The 19,582-nt window shown below is 41.8% G+C and overlaps 1 protein-coding gene across 1 annotated transcript in view; it reads left to right on the top strand.

The window, feature by feature from the left end:
• The window catches only part of LOC141427306 (uncharacterized), a 67,366-nt gene that overhangs the window by 31,444 nt on the left and 16,340 nt on the right, over positions 1–19,582 (top strand). Inside the window, 19 exon segments of the mRNA XM_074086631.1 lie at positions 681–816; positions 1,776–1,961; positions 2,509–2,628; positions 3,176–3,289; positions 3,833–3,933; positions 4,453–4,649; positions 5,005–5,143; positions 7,217–7,351; positions 7,916–8,032; positions 9,351–9,534; positions 10,323–10,420; positions 12,606–12,665; positions 15,352–15,444; positions 15,446–15,667; positions 15,882–16,040; positions 17,686–18,756; positions 18,831–18,890; positions 19,061–19,151; positions 19,463–19,563. Of these exon segments, the coding sequence (XP_073942732.1) occupies positions 681–816; positions 1,776–1,961; positions 2,509–2,628; positions 3,176–3,289; positions 3,833–3,933; positions 4,453–4,649; positions 5,005–5,143; positions 7,217–7,351; positions 7,916–8,032; positions 9,351–9,534; positions 10,323–10,420; positions 12,606–12,665; positions 15,352–15,444; positions 15,446–15,667; positions 15,882–16,040; positions 17,686–18,756; positions 18,831–18,890; positions 19,061–19,151; positions 19,463–19,563 (3,384 nt within the window).

Here is a 19,582-nt window from a genome sequence, read left to right as displayed (position 1 = left end):
GGTTTACAGACCTTAGTTAGCTAGGGCGTAAAGTGTCCATCGTTTTCGTATACGCCTAGAGTACGACGTAAAAGTCCCGTAAATGTCACTTTTCTTGTAATTATCACATGGTGGCAACAATTTCGTATGTAAATTTTAGTACATTTATCGTGTTTAAAAAGGATCTAATGCATGTGAACAGAAGGTATGCTTCGGCTGTAGATAGCGACCAATTTATTTGGGTTAGGTAGGCGAGGTTATATGGCGATTCTTTCTAATCTTATTTTGTACATTTAATACACTGAATATTTTAATTTCGTAAAGATCTGGCCAGCAATTTAGCACTTAATAATAATGACTTTGCTGTCTGAATGAAAACAACTACAGTATTCATTCAGAATATGCGGATTCCGTCAACGCTGTAGCATTTTACAAAATAACTCAGTCGCGTAGAAATTTGGAATGCATGAGTACTACTAGCTATATTAATTTGCATCAGTCCCTCACTCACAAACGATCCGGTGACTAATCAACGTGAACATTCCAAATTTCAGCACGAAGCACTTAGGGTTTCCAATTTTGACGGAACTCCGAAAGCTCAGTTAGCGACGCTACAGGGTTTCGTTCAGACAGCGAAGGCCCGCCTGGGTAGTGACAGCATCCTGGCGACTAGTGAGTATCGTGACGTTTGGTGCGTGTAGGAGCAGGAGCGCGCGTGCGGGCAGCAGCGCAGCGCGCGCGAGGCCGAGCAGGAGCGCCAGTGGAAGCAGCTGCAGCAGCTGCGACAGCAGCAGACGCAGCACCAGCAGCAGATCATACACGACCAGCGCGTGCAAGGTACGCGGTCCGCGGTCCGCGGTGCCCCCGCCCCCGCCCCCGCCGCCGCGACACCAACAGTCAACACGGCACTTACTAGTACCCTATATATATTTGGTTACAGATTATGCTATGCGGTAGTGAAATCCAGGTTGGCAGAAGAGGTTGTGAGGCTCGTTACGTCTTTTAATATTCCTACATTGTTATAGATGATAAAAAAATATACTGCTAGGGGTTCCGTTAAATTTGTGTTTATGTCGTGCAGCTTCTCGCGTCTTACATATTTTATTTTTTCTAAAAATGAAAATAAATTATAAACAACAGCGTGAACTATTTTCATTATACTTATTAGATTTAAAATTACTTCATACGGAATTAGAAGTCAAGCTTGAGCATCACCTGACGGTAAGCAAGTGTACGCCTACAGCCGCTTGATAGACAATATCTGTTCTGATCTGACCAGCTGAATAGATAACAAAAGGAGACGCTCTATCTAACAAAACTTAAAAACAGCCTCTTTACTATCTTATAAAAATTTGACTATCTAATCAAAACTATTCCTCACTGGATACCTTACGACCTGTAATTAATTGTAGAATAGTGTCTTCATTATGTGGGATCGTATAAGGCAGAGGTTGCCAAACTTTTATTCTCGTAGACCACTCTTATAAAGTCTTAACAAAGTTTTACTGTTTTCGGTAGACCCCTGCCGCTACATTTCTACTATGTTCCCAAAACTCCTAAAACCCCCTTTTTCTTTTCATTCAAAGTTGGGACCTGTCTGGTCTCCCGTAGACCACGCACCGGGGGTCCACCCGGACCACTCTGGGAACCTTCGGTTACACAGATTAGATATAGAAACAAGTAAAGCGATGACAATAGATATAACTTTTTCGTGACATGGTTGCGAACTTGCGACTCCGTTGATTCACTAGTACCTCTTTTAAAGTGCTCTCTGACCGCTGCAATTGTTGGTAAAGCAGCGATGCAGCGTCTGCGCACGCCGGAGGCGGAGGCGCCGCCGCCGTCGCCCGCGCCCGCGCCCGAGGCGCCCCGCAGCGCCTTCCCCGCGCAACGCTTTCCGCTGCACTACGCTAATAATGAGGACATCAATCGACAGCTCAGGGACCTGCTGCAGCGCCATCCCGAAAAGATGTGGCCTGGACGTGAGTTATACTTATGACATCGATTTTTCAAATATGTTTGCTGGATGTTATTTGTGCGCAACACACGTCCATGTACAGCCACCAGCACCAATATCTGACTCAACAAAGCGTGCATAAATATCTGATACGACTATATTTTTGGGGCTGGTAGGACGTATCAGATATTTTTGCACGCTCCGCTGCGCCAGATATTAACCCATATATGCCCAGTGGGTCGTTTTTGTCCCGAAAAATAGGTATGCAAGGTATGACAATTTTATTACGGCTATTATTAAGTTTAGACAAAGACAAAAACAACCCACTGGGCATATATGGGTTAATGCAGGTGACGTCACGCAGTACGTTAAAGATTCGGGATCAAAGATGGAGGAACGATGAAAGTAACATGATTTTATTGAAATCAACTACCTACTTCACAATACAATCTCGTAAAAAACAAACAAAAGAAGTGTTAGTGTCAGTAACGTTAACAATATAAAGCGCTTTTCTCTCCCCTCGATTAAGTTAGCGTAGCGCCGACTATCTATAGCCAGTATTTGTCTATCAGAAGCAGCCAGCGAGGAAGGCGTCCAGCAGGGCCCGGAGGGGCAACCGTTCCGGCACCCGCTGCCGGTCACCGTGAGGCCACGCGCTCCCTTGCCTCCCGGACAGCGCCCGGATCATCAGCGTAAGTTAACAACGTTAACCTTCACAACGTGTAATAGCTCCATAAATCTGTAGAAGATCCATCTGTACATACCATGTTTGAGCAAATGACTGATTACTGATTACCTACAGTTCAGGGCAGTCGGGTATAAAAATAATTCATAGATGTAAATTATAATTTGAAAATGTTCATATGTTTCACTCATAATTCTAAGATAGAATGAATTTATACCTATTTAACAACCTTATAGATCGTGGTCTAAATAAAAGAGAAACAAACGAACACAAACCATTTACCCCAAACGCCGTCTTTCTTTCTCTATTCCATTGTGGATATAATGCAAATCTGACTCGCACTGACTACTATACACTAAACCCCTTATTCATAAACGACAATCAAACCTATTTTAGTTAAAATGCCGCTAAAATTCGTTTGTCCTTATCTGTCACTGCGACATTTGTATTTGTTAGAAAGGGACAAAGCATTTGTTAGTTAACATAGGCTTGTTAAGTTTTATGAATAAGGGGGTAAATGCCTTGGTCTAACGCAAATAAAACAAATTCTACAGTATTGATCCAACACCGTCTGGTGTCCCCGGACGGCACGCCGATGCAGCAAAACGTCGGCAACCAGGGACAGCAAGTTGTGGACCAGAAACAGCACCCTATGGCTCAATCCAATGGTATATGCACTTAATTGACGTTATAGCAATTCACTGTTACAATGTTTTTTCAAATGTTATTTAAAAGAAACGGAATATCTCAGTACCTTTTTATTTCAAAGATTTGTTGCGATTTTACGATTTTGGCATTGCTATTTAGAGGACAGTGACTTCATAGGAATTAGTTCTAACTTCTCTTGACACTATTCAAAATTGCAACTTCCAGATGTTGGATACACGGAACTAAATAGTAGTATAAAAAAATACCCATGCATTGCAAAAAATAACTTCTAATTCTTAAGTTGTAGTATAAGGACTAGGAGTTCTTGTGAACCTGAATCTACCTCCATATCGTTCTACAAGCTGACTGAAGACATAGTCTCCTTGTTTTTATAATGGAGAAGAACAACTGTTTGCGACACTAAGATGGAATACTGCGCCCAACATTCAGTTGTTTCCCAGCGCGCCATTCCCAAGTGAACTAACGACATTTCATTTAAAATGCTGTTTTTATACGACTTAAATTCTCTTCTAAAGATTTTAAAATTTTGGAGTTATTTTCAGCGCAAAGCGAACAAAAACAAGAACCTGGAGATCATGGCAATGATGAAATGGATATGGGTGATATGGATAAATTGGAACAAGATACAGGGAATATTGGCGAGGTATGAATAATTTAAAAGGTTATTTTTTATTGTTATTTTATGCTAACTGAAACCATTTAATTTGAATTGCTAAATGTATCTAACAAGTTACCTACCATATAGTTACGGTAGTTAACAGGGAGATGGACGATAATATCGTCCAAATAGGGCTTATTCCCTCGTAAACTGATTGCGAAACTGGCGTATTTTGTTCGTGTAATTTATTTATAGAAATTAATGTGTAGCATCATTAATTATATAGCGCTTTTTCATTAACTATACTGTTGAAAATTATTGCTGTATATAAGGCATTTCCATCAAATTGACGACTGTTACGAAAATGCAGCTACCGCCTTTAAAACTACTCCTACCGAACTGTCGCCACTGTCAGACCGCAAAAGCTTCATTTGATGTTGTGTGTTCGCATTAGGCAATTGTCATCTCTATCGCTCACGCTAGGAACTTAACAGTACATCTCTTTCACTCATGCAAGTAATTCAGCGATAATGTCAAGTGAGCATAATATTTACTTACCTGCAGGTGGGCGATATCCTCCGAGGCTTGGGCGGCGAGGACGACGAGGAGCTTTTAGAGTCTCTCAAAGCGGAGATCGGGGAGCAGTTCAACATCCTGGAGTTCGACGACCCCGAGCTGGCCGCGCTTGACGATGCCGAACACATCCTCGACGGCTTGGAGCTGGATATGCCGCCCGAGCGACACGTCAAGCGGGAGCACCCGTGAGTTCCTATTTTCCACCGGAAATTCGCAAACATACGCCTTCTGGGATATCAATCAACAAAATACCAACCAATGACAATTTGTCCCTGTTTCCGTTTCCGTTACTATTTTTTTTAAATATTAATGTAACGATTAAATGTCGTTCTTTCTTTCCTTTAAAATTGGCGTCGATGGACTGGAGTTTTGGAAAAACCTGGAAATTTTGATTAAAATCTATTTGTTTTACAGACGTCCATTCAAATATTAATTACCAAGAGATCCGACTTTTGTCTCCATGCTCATAAATCACGCTTTCTATAACCCTAAAATGATCATAAATAATTGGTTTTCATCTAATATTTCGTTGGTGTTCAGCGAGGAGGAACAGAAGCCAAACAACAAGATTGACAGCGAACTGCGAAAATCCGTTAAGAACATTGAGTCAACACAATGTAAACCGGAAGACGACAAAACCACGCCTCAACACAACGTCAACCAACAGATGGCGCTGCAGGTCAGTATCCTGTCACGTCACGCCTTCTTTAACTCATATTAACCCCCCTCTACTTATATAGCTTTTCCCAATCTTTATTATGATCCTTAGAGCAACGCGGGCTTCCTAAAGAAGGGAGTAGCCATTCGCCGCGTTCCCCTCTATCAAAGTACAAGCCCAACGGGGCATACGAATTTTATAAAACAAGGCGCGCTTGGATTTCAAACTAGACCGAATCGAGTCGCGCGAGTGAACGCTGCAGTGCTAAAAAAGCCGAATTGTTCAGTTTTCTGCTGTAAAAAGATCTGGGACATCAAGCTTGCAAAAAGATGGTGTCACATTTCACATGTAAGTAAATTGTTATCTTATTATTGCTATTTAATTACATTTAAACAACAAAGTCTTACATTATTGTCGGATTCGTTTACCAACATCGAGTCCGCTATTCCGTACAAATTTCGGATCGGTCAAGCGATAAATCCGACTTTTCGCCGATGAACAACTTAGTGATGTAAATGTCAATGTGTGAATTTGGAGTCATCTGTACACGAATTATTATTGTATTGTTTGATTATTATGTGTTAACGTCGTCATTATAGTCAGTTGGCAGTTTTGTTTTTGCATTTAAGTGTGCAGAACTGCACTTGTGTGCACATTTCCCCCCGCAACAAACGCCAGAACTATTTTAAAGGTAATCTACCGCTAAGGCTACTCCCTTCCGGTAGGAAGCCCGCGTTGCTCTAAGTTATGACCAGACCCGATGTTTTAATTTTTCCCTATGGTGATTTACTTTTTATTTAAACCCTCCTAGTGCATGCAGGGAAAATTAAAAATACACGTTTCAATATTTTTGTTACGACCATCACAGAGCGAAAGTTCACAGTGACATAATGCTGCGACCCGGTATTTTATTTTTATGGCCCGATGCTGCGATTGCGAACTGCTATTTGAGAAATACTGCCATATAGAGTTGAAATTTGATTATACTAAGGTTTTTCCTTTAGTTTTTAAAAAGGTCTAGATTACTTCACAAAACAAGATTAGGAAGCATAAAATAAATACTGTCGGAAATTATATATTTCTTGATGACTATTACCATACCAATGCATCTCGGTATAAAACAAAAAGTGAGACATGTCGCCTTAGAACACATGGCATCGCTAACTAACATACTACCCTAACCTCATATTCCTTATCCATTACCCAGATCTCCTTATTACATTAAACGGCACGAAAGTTGAACCCAAAATCATACTACTCTCTTTTGCTCACATTTGACCTAAACGAGTGAGAGGGAAATAATATGATTTTAGATTCTACTTCCCCGCCGTCTACTATACCCGCTCCTCTTTCTCCCACCCTTTTGCAGCACCCCTGCCCAAGACGAAGGCTGCATTACTACTGGAGAGCGTTAGAAGTTCTGTTTTGAAATATTTGGGCTGACCCCTAGTACTACTACTACTACGACTAATTAGGGGAATTGAAACTCATGGGAGCGGTTAGTCTACGTATATTATTTATGGTGACTCTGTGGCTACAGATCTAGTGATTAATGTTTTGCCATCGTATTTTGTCAAATAAGTTCGTATATCATGCTCTTTCCATTAACTTCAGTAAACTTCAGTGATCTAGTTGGGAAAGCAAGATAAATACGAACTTTTTTGACAAAATACGATGGAAAAACATTATGAATCACTACATCTGTACCAGGTTAGTTCCAGAGATAGGAATTTTCGCGGCAATTCTGAGATGTTATACTATAGTGACTTCTCATTTATCGACTAGTTACATATCGATATACTAAACTTCAGAATAGATTGCTAACAGTGTATCATGTAGGTGATTATGTCTATTAAAATGTTTTTGGTTATAAGTTTTTGTACAATAGTTTACATACATACATGTATAGCAATGACAATGGCGGACTATAACGAGTACGACTGAGGATAGTGCAGTGGTTAGAGAACCCGACTACAAAGCTTAACGTCCCAGATTCGATCACCGGTCGGGCCAGATAATTGTATGAAAAAAAAACTTAACAAAAGTTATGATGAGGCAATCAGAACAATAATCTTAACTATGTATGTTGTTCAGTCGGTGATGCAAGTTATCAAGTCGGAGGTGAAGCTTGAAGGGGAGGAGGTGAAGACTGAAGAGTGGCGCGCCGCGCCCTCGCCCGCCGCGCCGCGGCAAATGTTCCCGCAGGGCTTCCCTGGACCGCGTTTACAGGTACTATACTCGACAAATATACTTAGCGGCTAGAAATCTGGCCCTCAAACGTATGCAGTAATAGGTAATTTTGTATGTAGAGTGGGCCAAATTGTAAATCTAGTGAGTGTATTTTTAATAGAACTTTTATCTCGTTAAGCGTCATAGATAGATAGCTGAAATTTACGCAAGATGTGTATTTTTATTCCCACTGCAACAAAAACCAATAAAAATTAAGGGTGTCTGTAAGTTTTTATTTTATTTTATTTAAAAAGTTTGTTCTAAGATCGACTCGCTCGCGAAATATTTTTATTACTTGTTGATTTACTCTTATCATCATTTCAAGTTTGAGGTTTGTTTGTTCAACTGCTACAGAGATAGAACGAAGACAAAAAGAAAATAAGAGGGCCCCATATAGGAACCGTATTGTTTACGGCTGTTCTTTATGAAATGAAATATGTAAACTTACATCTAGTCAATTTGATTTTTTAGTGATGCACGTAACCTTCAGTGCGCGAATCCGATTCGCACTTGTCCAGTTTTTTTTAGTTTACTTTTCTACAATACTAGTGTTATGTCCTGCAGCAACAGAGCATGCTGCAACGGCCGCAGCAGTTCGCCGGGGCGCAGCAGCAGTTGGGCCAGCAGTTAACGCGACCGCCGTTGCAGTTCGCCCAGTCCCAGCATATGCATTTCGCACAGGTATCTATCGTGGCTACGGTACAGTAGCAGACACTACCGTGCTCTGGCATGATCGCCGATGTACGAAATGAGAAGTAACCCCTAAGAACGTCACAATGAACGACAACTCGCTACTTGCATGCACTGGTTGCCCGTAAGGCTACATACGCACTTTTAGCGATATTATAAAGAGGGACGGCACGGTTAGCCGCATAGTGCGCACGTAACATCGATTTAGAATACCCTAGACTAGATGCACTATCACTTACAAATTCAAGTTGCGAAATTGTCCCATCGCTAAGTTACAAGCGCGTGTGTCTACTAAGGCAAAATCAAAAACACAATGTACTTAGGAACATTTCAATTTTCGTTATATGCAACCTTATGTCACCAAAATTAAGGTGTTATTTCGAGTTCGCGCGATTGGCGGTTATGGCATTACTAAATAGACCATCGCGCTTTCGGTCGTAGGCAAGATTATTTTTAATAAACAATACCTTGAATCAATCCCTATTAAGTAGAATTCAGTTTACGCCGCGTGACAGTCATATTTAACAAATTGATGGCTTTGACGTTTCAAATGATCTTCATAAGGTACTTATTGAAATTAATTTTAAACAATAATGTTTTAATGAGTTTGAAGGCGTATTTTGCTACAAATTCACTACATTATAAAACTACTAGCGTTTACCCGCCGGGATTTTATTAAATTCTCGTGGGAATTCCCTAAAATTACATTGTGGTTTTCTTTGACGTTATTGATATAACAACCATGCCAAATTTCATGCCTCTAAACCCAGCGGTTTTTATTTCGAGATTTTATCCCTATCCCGTGGAAATATCGGTATAAAAAGTAGCTTATGTGTTATTCCAGATGTTCAGCTATCTACATACCAAATTTCATGACTCTAAGCCCAGCGGTTATTAGTTCGAGATTTTATCACGATCCCGTGGGAATATCGGGATAAAAAGTATCCTATGTTTTAATCCAGGTTATAAACTAACTTTTTGCCAATTTCATTCAAATCCGTCCAGCCGTTTCAGCGTGAAGAAACATACTCACTCACTCAGTCACAAACTTTCACATTTAGGGGCTGTTTCACTATCCAATGATTAGTGTTAACTAGTATAATACTTACCGAAAACACGTTATGTCATCCTTTTACGGAGCACTTCGGCATGTTGATCCGATAACGAAGCACGCGTTGTTACTGACAGCGCAACTGTGCTTAGAAGGTGTTTAAGCACAGTTGTAGCAAGACACATTTTAAGCGTTAGCAGGGTATCTAGGGTCTAAATCGATGGCACGTAGCCTAAGATTGTTAACCGTATTGTTTAGCAGCAGGGCGGGGCGAGCAGCGTGAACACAGCCAGCATCGTGAGCGCTATGACGGCGCAGGTGAACGCGGCGCTGGCGGCCGGGCGCGCCATCGCGCCGGGCACGCGGCTCGTCGGCGCCGACGGGTGCGTCGGCGTCGTGCGCCACGACCGCACCGTGCAGCTGCACTCGCTACCGCATTCCGGTTGGTACCTCTACACTATACACGAACCTTTTTAATCTGTGATCATGAGTTGAACAATTCAATAACCGGCCAGAATTTTTAATAAATTAAAAAAATCACAAAAATTGCCAAAATGTTGTTTACGTGATTATTCAATGGCCCTAAGGTACTCAACGGGGGTGATAGTGGTTAATTTTTAATAAAAAATATTGAAATACTAATCATTGTTTTTTATGCAATTAATTTGGTATTAGTCTCATTGGTATTTTTTTTAATACAAGCTGTGTCTGCTGTGCTTTTTATTGGCTGTAATGTAATGGCATTTTCATCAAACGTTACATATTTTATGTATACCAAATCAAAGTTTGTACAAAATAGGTTTAGAATATTAAGGGGTCTGTTTCATCCACCCATTGATTCATTTTTTTTGACGGATAAATGTGATGCCATTTCCGTCTTTTCGACCAAAAAATCAGAGACAACATCACATGTATCCGTCAAATAAATTTATTCAATGAATGCTGAAAAACGGGATAAATCTAGTTGTTTCTCTTCGTAGATAAAATGCACATTTTTATACACTATTTGTTATAGATGTGAAAAATGTAAATATCTCAAATGTTGGGCATTGTTTCTCTTCATTTAATACACATTGATTTAGAGGGATTAAAAAACCAGAGTTTAAGTGTAAGCATGCAATATCGAAGTTCCCAATCCGCACTGGGCCGCAGGAGGTCTGTGCCCAGCGGTGGGACGTAAGTAGGCTGGGATGATGATGATGATGCAATAACATGTCCATGCCCCCGCAGCCACTGTGGGCGTGTCCGGCGTGTCGCGGCCGCCGCCGCCACCGCCGTACCCCGGGACGCTGCGCCAGCCGCAGCCGCCGCCGCCGCCCTACCCACAGGTACAAGCACACACCCACACAACACACCACAGCGTCTGTTCCCACTACACTCCATCGTTAGAAGTGGAATTAGGTAGGCCGTGTTCTTCGCAAGTCATCTGACACGTCTCGGGGACTTCAGGACCAGTGGCCAGTATTGTTTAACGCGCTGACGTCCGCGAACGCATTCACCATCTCTTTCTATCCTCGTCTTATACAGTGTGGCAGAAAGAAGTGATGACAACGATTGTGATCCTAGGCGTGTTAGTCGATAACACCCTGGCCCTGTATGTAAATCAACATCTGAACCTCGTGTTCATACACACTGTCAACTTTGACATAGGCCCGTTTTCTGATGCTCTGTCGCAGCGTCACTGATTTGAAAGCGATTCCACCTTAACGTGATTTCATTTGGTGCGGCAAACTCACAAACATTAATTCGCGTGGAGGTTTCGCTCCGTGGATATATACACAGACGACGGCAAATACATCTTCATTGCACATGGCCGTCGCCTAAGCCAATGTCCGACGATTAATCGCGCGAGATAAAGGCAGTAGAGGAGTCTCTAAGTGAATTCTCAGAAAACGCTCTATACGGTATAGATATTGCTTTCAATTTGAACACATCCGGCAAGATCTTTAGTCACAAATAATAATACTATTAGTCTTCTTGTAAAATCAGTCCGATGCTATGTCGAATGAAGCGCAGTTACATTTTTGGTTATTGGAATTTAATTTTCATACAAACAATGGAACTAGTGGGAACAGACCAACCTCGCTATCTGAGACGATCTGATATCTGAATTAAAGATTATTCGCGCCTAAACGATAAAGGGGACCGTTTACACATCTACTGCTGGTTCAAAAGTTTCTGGCCGCCTTGGATGCAAGATAAGGGACAGCACACCGTGTAGCACTGTAGGATGGAAACTTTTGAACCACAAGCCCGCTTTGTTTGAACACCCTCAGTCAATGCCAACTGGAATAATAACAGGCACTTGTTCAGGGTATAAGTCTCTATACGAGTCTGGGATGACTGTCAATGAGGGTGTATAAACAATTAAACAAAATTATAAGGTAACTTGACTAGACGACATTATTACCTATAAATTGTAATTTCATGAAGTCTTTACAATATTAGTTGGCTGAACCCTTTATATTATACTCTAGTGCTGTGTGCATTTAGTTTTTGTGGGCACTGATCTTGTAGCTTTAAATTTATTTGAATTGCGATGAGTCTTAATGAAATGTAAGCTTTGTCACTTGTTGTCTAGTCGAGCAACCACAATATTCAGTTATAAAGTCTTAATCGATTCCCTAGGTAACTAGTGAAAGCCTAAATTTAAACAAGGTAATTTTCCACTCACACTGAATGATACTTGCGAATCAGTAATTTACTAATAAAATAATGCTATAGTATTAATAAGTTCATCTTGGAGGATTTTTGATACATTGTCGTGCATGCAGTAATCTTTTTTTTTTTATCTACATGTTTTTGATTGAATTTGTTCGACGTATGTAGCGCTTTCTGATAGTTATTTCAGTACGAGTAATTGTTGTGTAAGATTATGTCGAACCAAGTCAACCGCTTTAAGTGTATGCTGTACAAGCTTGGGTTCACATCGTGTCACTGTTAATGTACGTTGGCCGTCACACGACAATCGCCCGTTAATGTGAACCGATAAAGACTATGTTCATATCCGCTTCCGTTGGCATCAAACGATACAAGGTTCGATGAACGCAACCATATCCATGGCAATATTAATTCTACATTGGTGGCGGTCCGCGGTGTAAATACAAGTCGAAATGTTCCGAAAATTAAGCTTATTCCATCGACGAGTCTAGAAGACTAATATTGCATGGGTATTTTGATGTCGCCGTTGATTGCTACGAGTTTTTTTACCGGCTGTTTTGTTTACTTTAACTCTGAGAGCATGTCGTTTTCTATTTCTACTGGTTCAAATAAACAATCTAAAATATGAACAAAGACTGTTTTAGATAGAAAAATTTCAATTAATTTCTCAAGAACAAACTAAGGTAAGCGTAAAGTGTAATCCGTACAGTAGCATATCTGCAATTTCTCCTACGCCTATGAAGCGAAGTTAAAAATGATAGTTAGTCATCAGCGGTTTAAAAACTCGTACGTATAGGGATGGTAGGTTGCGGCGTGATGTTTGCATGTCGGTGATCGATGGTTGTTGGGCAGGTGCCCTATGACGCGGCCGACTGGGGCGACTGGCTGCATCGACGCCCGCTGCTGTTGCAGGTCAGATAACCCTCTCCGAAACCCCTCCACACCCCTATAAACCCACAAAGTCTAAAAAACGTCTACTCTTTGTATGAAAACACATCGTTATACTCAGTGCAAAACAATGTAGGCAACGAAAATTGTGTTTTTTTTTTGCACCAACAGTAAGGCAACGTCACGCACTATGCGGTTAGCCGCGCGTTTTTAGCGTGCCGTGTCTCTTCAAAGTATCGCTTGAGAAAGAGACAGCGCGTTCAAACCGCAAGGTTAGCCGCTTAGTGCTTACGTAGCCTAACGATGTTTGTTTTTGAGATAATTCCGCGAACCCTCTTCTTTGCTCTGCTCCTTTACCCTTCCTCTCTGAACACGGTAGAAGGCTGCTGCTAAGTGAAAACGAGTACTTGATGTTGTTAATACGGAGTCTTATATTACTTTGAAATAGTACTCCTACAGCAAACACTGTGTAACGGTTAATTTAAAGATAAATTTCAATTGTTCCCTTAAGTATTCCACACGTCTTATAGCTTGTCACTCATAAGAAATATCACGAAATGTAGCTAGTTATTATATTAGTAATTATAAACATTGGTGCTAAAAAAATAAATCAAATTCGACAGATTCGAAGGCTGAAATTGTTATCATGGTTATTAAAATTTCAAGTAAAACTACTTGATTCTGATAAATGACTTGCTTGTGACTCATCTTCAGTTAGATCGCAGCCTGAAGGCTCCCTGACAAGTTTTATTACGAGTCAGTGTCTGCCATTCACGAGCGCACCTCTAGAAAGCTTCCTGTTCACCAAATCACCTTTTCCTCTCTCTTAATGATCAACAGGGTTCTACATCAGATATTTCGGGAAAAACTTTGCTTTCATACTGTTCAGATTTGAATTTTCAAGTAACTGATCTTCAACATAAATTAAAAAAGTATAAACGAGTTATTTATTGCCTAACTCACAAGTAATTGATAGTCTAACTTGTTACTTAGTTGTTAATAAAAACTATTTACTAAGAAACAAGTTAATGGCCATTAGTTCACGGCGAGTGCGTCAGTTACGTTCTCGAAAACGTTGGAATAATGATAAGTCAATAGAGTTCCCAAATTTAATCTTTCCTAAATGGCATTAGCCTATCCTTCCTTCTGCAACCTCCTGTCCACTAGACGGCGGCCGGGGCCGCGTCACCGCTTCACGTGTCTGTTGAGCTTCTAACTTGCCTGTTTGCCGCATGCATGCGTACGGACTAACCTTTGAACCTTTTCAGCATCCCCTAACTCTGAAACACTAACGTACTCTAAGTACATTGAAACAGCACTAAATAATAATAAAATGTAACGATTAATGACTGTATTGTATCATCAAATAATTTGTAAACCTTGAAATTTATATTCGATAGCCTGTCTCATCTTGTTTGTTCCGTCACGGTGGTGGTGATACATTTATTGTAAGGTTATGGGCGTAGATTCAGTGACAGGTTGAAATGTCTTGAACATTTATTGTAACATCACTGCAGTTATGTAGTATCGTCAAATATGGATACGACTATGATTTAAAATTGGATATTATTCTTAGGGTAGCTATGGATTAGTTTATTGTCGTAATATTTTTAATCAAGTAGCATTCTTTTGTTATAGAGGAACATATAATTTACATATTCTGGCACTCTGTAGTATACGGTATATCAATCCAATATATAAAAAGACGCCATTAACCCGAACACAGACTATTTAAACCTAGTACAGTCAACGTCATAAATAAGTGATCACTTTTGTACCTTGTCACTTTAACGTCATGTTTGAAAAGCCATACGAAATTGTGTAACTACTGAAAGCGACAAGGTACAGAAATGATCACTTATTTATGACGTTGACTGTACCTATTGCAAAATAATTAATCTGTTCAGTAAATCGTTTTTTTTTTTAATTGAATAGATCGATTTATTTAGTACTTGAAAAAAGGCGACGAATTTTGTTCCTCTATTGCTACTACAGACTATATCTATACGATATTTTGACGAAGATTTTTCAAATGAAAATTCAATATTGATATCAAGTGAATTTTGGTGAAAAAAAAGATTAAACTTCTAGATAAAAGACACGAATTATAGATGCATGTGTTATTGATTGGATCCAGTGGGTGTTTATACAAGAATTTTGATGAAATCGGTTTGTTTACACTTTTTATCAATGGCATTGATATACCGTATAGTATTGTAACATTCACATTTTTATTATCAAAGAACCACTCCTAGTATAATGCACACTATTAGACTATTAGTTGATTTCTCGCTAATAAAGTATAAGTATGCAAAGTAAAACGTGTGTGACGCAATACTTCTCGCATAAGTCATTCACAAGCTATCCTGTAAACTTTCTTAGTAGATCACAGAGGCGAACTGACCACGAGTTTACTTTTTATTTTTACACGATCGATCACTTTAAAGTAGGCATTGATTTCATTGGTCAGTCCAGCTTCCATCCAAGATGAGATGGGTATATCACAGTACGATTTGCATTGTTTAAATTCAAAATGATGTACCTCGAATGACTTAACAAACGGCATCGTATCCGATCCGAGCACGGAAATAAAACGATCGACCGCTTACTACCGCGACGAGAGAATGCGACCGGCGACGCTCGTCAAAGGTAGCGGGAGCGCATAACAGAAACGTGAAAGGCAAAATTTAACCGTCAGAACGTAAACCAGGAGCAACCGTTGCTTCTGGAGGAGCTCCTGGAGCAGGAGAAGCGTGAGCAGGAGCGCGACGGCGAGTGGGGCGCGGCGCGCGCGTGCTCGCCGGGCGGCGGCGGCGGCGGCGGCGGTAGCGGCCCCCCCGCCCGCGCCCGCGCCGCCCTCCATCCCGCTGTACGCCGGCGCGCCGCCGCCCGCGCCGCCGCCGCCCGACGCCGACCCGCTCAACCGTCACGTCTACGAGACCTGGCTCAAACAGTACAACGCGTTCGCCGCCGACCAGCTGCGCTACTACGAGGGCGAGGTGCAGAAACTGCGCAAGATCCGCAAGGTGAGCAGTAGACCGCTTCCGTGTTCGTGAGCTTTACAGTAGTAGCGTGATAGCGATAGCCTCCTCCGAGCGAACACTATTCGCAGGTACATTTATATACACCCGGGGTCGTGTCGCACCATGTGATAACCGAATGACGTGTACTAACCGGGGGAGCTTATTTTCGATCGTTTCGTTCGGTTGCTATACGGGCGGGCGTGTTGGACGTTCGCAGTCGCTGAACAGCAAGCAGCGGCAGCTCCGGAAGTCGGGCAACGAGCTGCAGCCCAACGACGCCGCCGAGCTGCGCCGCGTCTCCGCCGAGCAGCAGGCGCTCCAGAAACACCTCGAGGCCGCGCGCAAGCAGTCAAGGCAGCACAGTATGCTCATACAGGTACACTTCATTACACTAGTTTTTATAAATAATACTTTTTTTTCTTATAAAACTGACCCGTAATTGACCCCTATCTCATCCGATGAAAATTGCAGATGGAGCGAATGTTTGTATGTCTAAAACCCAATTTAGACTTGCAATAAAAATGGTCCAAGTTGTATTATATTAGATCATAAAGGGAACGAGTTTGAAGTGTGACCACTTCAATCGAGCGCAAAAATGTAATGCTACTTGCGCGATGTTTCTTGCGGATTTAATCTGTGCTTCATATAAGTTTACTCCTGCAAGTCTATTCCACTTACTTCTGGTGACCGGATCATTAAACTTAGCACGCATAGGATATGTAGTTTGAAATGACGGCTGAAAACAAAAAATGAGATTAGTTTTCAGTAATAAAAAAATATCTTTTGTGAGATAGAGATAAATCATGTTTAGTGTTTATTTTGCAATTATACACGGTTTATTATTTACAAAACTATAAAGGTAAGCGTCCTCTGGTCCGCATCGTACGCTTCGGACGTATCGGATTTGTTGCTTTGTATAGAAATGTGCGATGCGTACGATGCGGACAGGTGGACGCACTTATATGAGTTTCTATACAAAGAATACTACGATCCGTTGCGTGCGATGCATCCGATGCGTACGATACCGACAAGTGGACGCTTACCTTAAATATTATTAATATATTACAAAAAAAGGCCCGTGATCAGCTATTCGACGAAGCTTAGACATAATCCTAGAACCAGACCGTTGGACGGTATTTTTGTCCTTTTACGCGCACAATTTGTAGTTTTTCTTATCAGCCACTGGGCCCAATTTTCAGCTCTCCAGTTGTTCTTGTATACTAATGAGCTGAGAGAGACAGATATTGAGGAGAGAGAGAGAGAGTGAGAGACATTGTGGAAAATTTGTAGGGTCGCGGATTTTCGGCACAAATGGGATATTACACAAAATGAACGATTTTCTTTTGTAATTTCGGGTCCTCCAGGGACATTGTCATATAATGGCCGATTTTCACTTGTCAGTATATTCTGGTGCTCTATTGTTCTTTCGGCATTCTATACCTATCTTTTTCAAAGATCGGCAAAATGTACGGCTGAGAACATTTAAATTTTTTCTTGGCATCACGTTGGCTCATCGAATTTTTATTGTCAGAAGTGTTATGAAGCACTTGCAACTTCCTCTTGGTAATTTTCTTGGCTGGGCGACCGCTACCACTTTTACGAGCTACAGCCAAGGATGCCAGAATTCTGTAAACAGTAGAAACTGCAGGGCTACTACGAAACTCGGAAGTTCGTGTTGTGCGGTCCCTCTCGCTCCCGTATTAAATAGTATAAGTGTCAGAGGGACTGCACGACACGAACTTCGAGTTTCGTAGTAGCCCTGCTGGTACGTGTTCTTTACTAAAATGGTCCACTGTGTACTTCTTCCACAAGTTTAAGTTTGAATTATAGAAGGCCAGTAGTTTTTTTCTGAAAGCTTGGTAAATACGTTCTCATTTTTTTGTTATCACCCGTTAGTCCTCTAAGTACAGTCAACTAAACTTTTATAAAGTATGTATGTATGATAAACTTTTCGCATTACTAATTTCTATGTTTTTAATTTTAGCTACTCATTATTTTATATTGAAATGATCGTCTTTCAGGAATATGAAACAAAGCACCGTCAACAGAATCCCCAACTAGCTCAACAGACGGTGATCAACCAACAGCAGATCACTACCAACCAGACGGTTTATACTCAAAACCAGAACATACCGCAGTCGCCGCAGATTCAGCAGACGACCATAAACCGGCCCATGCAGATAGGCTTGCAGGGCTCCGTTCAACAACAACAGATTATACGGAACCAGCAGACTGTCCTTAGTTCCGACGGGCAACAGCGGATAGGACTAGTGACGTCACCGCTCAGCGCTCAAGGTCGCATCCTTCAGAGCGGCCGAACGCTCGTCATCGAACAGACCGGCTCCCCTCAGCAACAACTCGTGAGACAGCTATCTGGCGTGCAGGAGAGGCCGCAATCCGTCGGAATGGTTCAATTCGGGCAGCAACAACTGGGTGTCAGAAGCGCTATGCCGCCAGGCAGCCAAACGCCACGGCCGGCGGGCGCGCGACCTGCCATGTCGCCGCTCCACGTGCAATCCCCTCACTCACAATCCCCGCTGCATTCCCTCGCGCCCCAGTCCCCTTTACACCACCTCACTTCTCCCATGCAATCGCCGTTGCATTCCCAGCAATCTCCTCTGCACCACACATCGCAATCTCCTTTACATCCGTCGACTCAATCTCCGTTGCACACGCAGCAGTCTCCGCTCCATTCCCAACAATCCCCGATGCATGTGCAGCAAACTAACATACCGCAGCAGTCGCCCATGCACCACAGCCCGATGCATCCGCAACAGAGTCCGATGCATCCACAGCAAAGTCCGTTGCACCCACAGCAGAGTCCAATGCATCAGCAGGGCAACATGCATCCCCAGCAATCGCCGATGCACCAACCGTCGCTGCACCAGCAGAGCCAGATATCTCAGCAATCGCCGATGCATCCTCAGCAGAGCCCGATGCACTCACAACAGAGTCCTATGCATATGCAGCAGTCGCCGATGCACACGCAACAGAGCCCGATGCAGTCCGCGATGTCACCGCAACATTTCCTGCAACAGTTGCAAGCTCAGAGGACGAGTCCGCAGCTACCGACTCCTAGCCGCAGTCCACAGGTCAGTATTTTATACATCGAACATGTTTTTTTAAAGTTCAAGAAATTTTGTAAAGTCATTTTGTTTTGTTTCAGATTTATCAACAGTCACAAATACAGAGTCCTGTCTCGTCTCATTCACCTCAAATGCAAACGGTAATTGTAATTAAAAGGATACCTTTGCCTAAATAACTAAATGTATAAACGAGAACCCATATCAAGTTTGAGTCTTTATTGTTCACTTCATTCACTCAATCATGTAATTGTTTGACGATAAAATAAAAAAATAAAAAATGTTGTTTTTAAGCTTCATGGTTGTTTTGTAGGGCGACTACACGACAAGTAGGTTTTCCCGGCCGGCAGCCGGCTGCTCGCCGCTGCCTAACCGCTTCGCTCGCCCGCCGCATCACCAACAAGGTAATAAACGACATATCTTAAGTTTATTTTCAAGTTGAACCGAATCAAGTGTTATTTAGAACAAATTTGTCATTGAAGTTAGCTTAGCGGTGTAAATACTGGAGACAAATAAAAGAACAGTTTTGAACACAAATAAAAGAACAACGAAAAATAGTAACGCATCTTGACAAGTCTGCTTGGGAGCTTGTTTATAACTCAACTGTCATTCAGTCACCGTTAAGAGGTCATCCATAAATTACGTCACACATTTCATAATATTATATGTCAAAATAAAACATATATTTCGATTAAAATTATGTGAGTGACTTTAGGAATGAGAGTGGGGGTGCCTTTCGGCGGGCGGCAGCAGACGTCACCACTCGGCAGTCCGCAACCGCTGCCTTCGCCTGGGAATGCCTCTAACGAGATGGCGGTAAGTATTTAAAGTCCAT

Source organism: Choristoneura fumiferana, chromosome 4 (genome assembly GCF_025370935.1).
Source record: "Choristoneura fumiferana chromosome 4, NRCan_CFum_1, whole genome shotgun sequence".
Lineage (NCBI taxonomy): Eukaryota > Metazoa > Arthropoda > Insecta > Lepidoptera > Tortricidae > Choristoneura > Choristoneura fumiferana.
The sequence above is the reverse complement of the archived record's forward strand: the minus strand, read 5'-3'. Positions and strand labels throughout refer to the sequence as shown.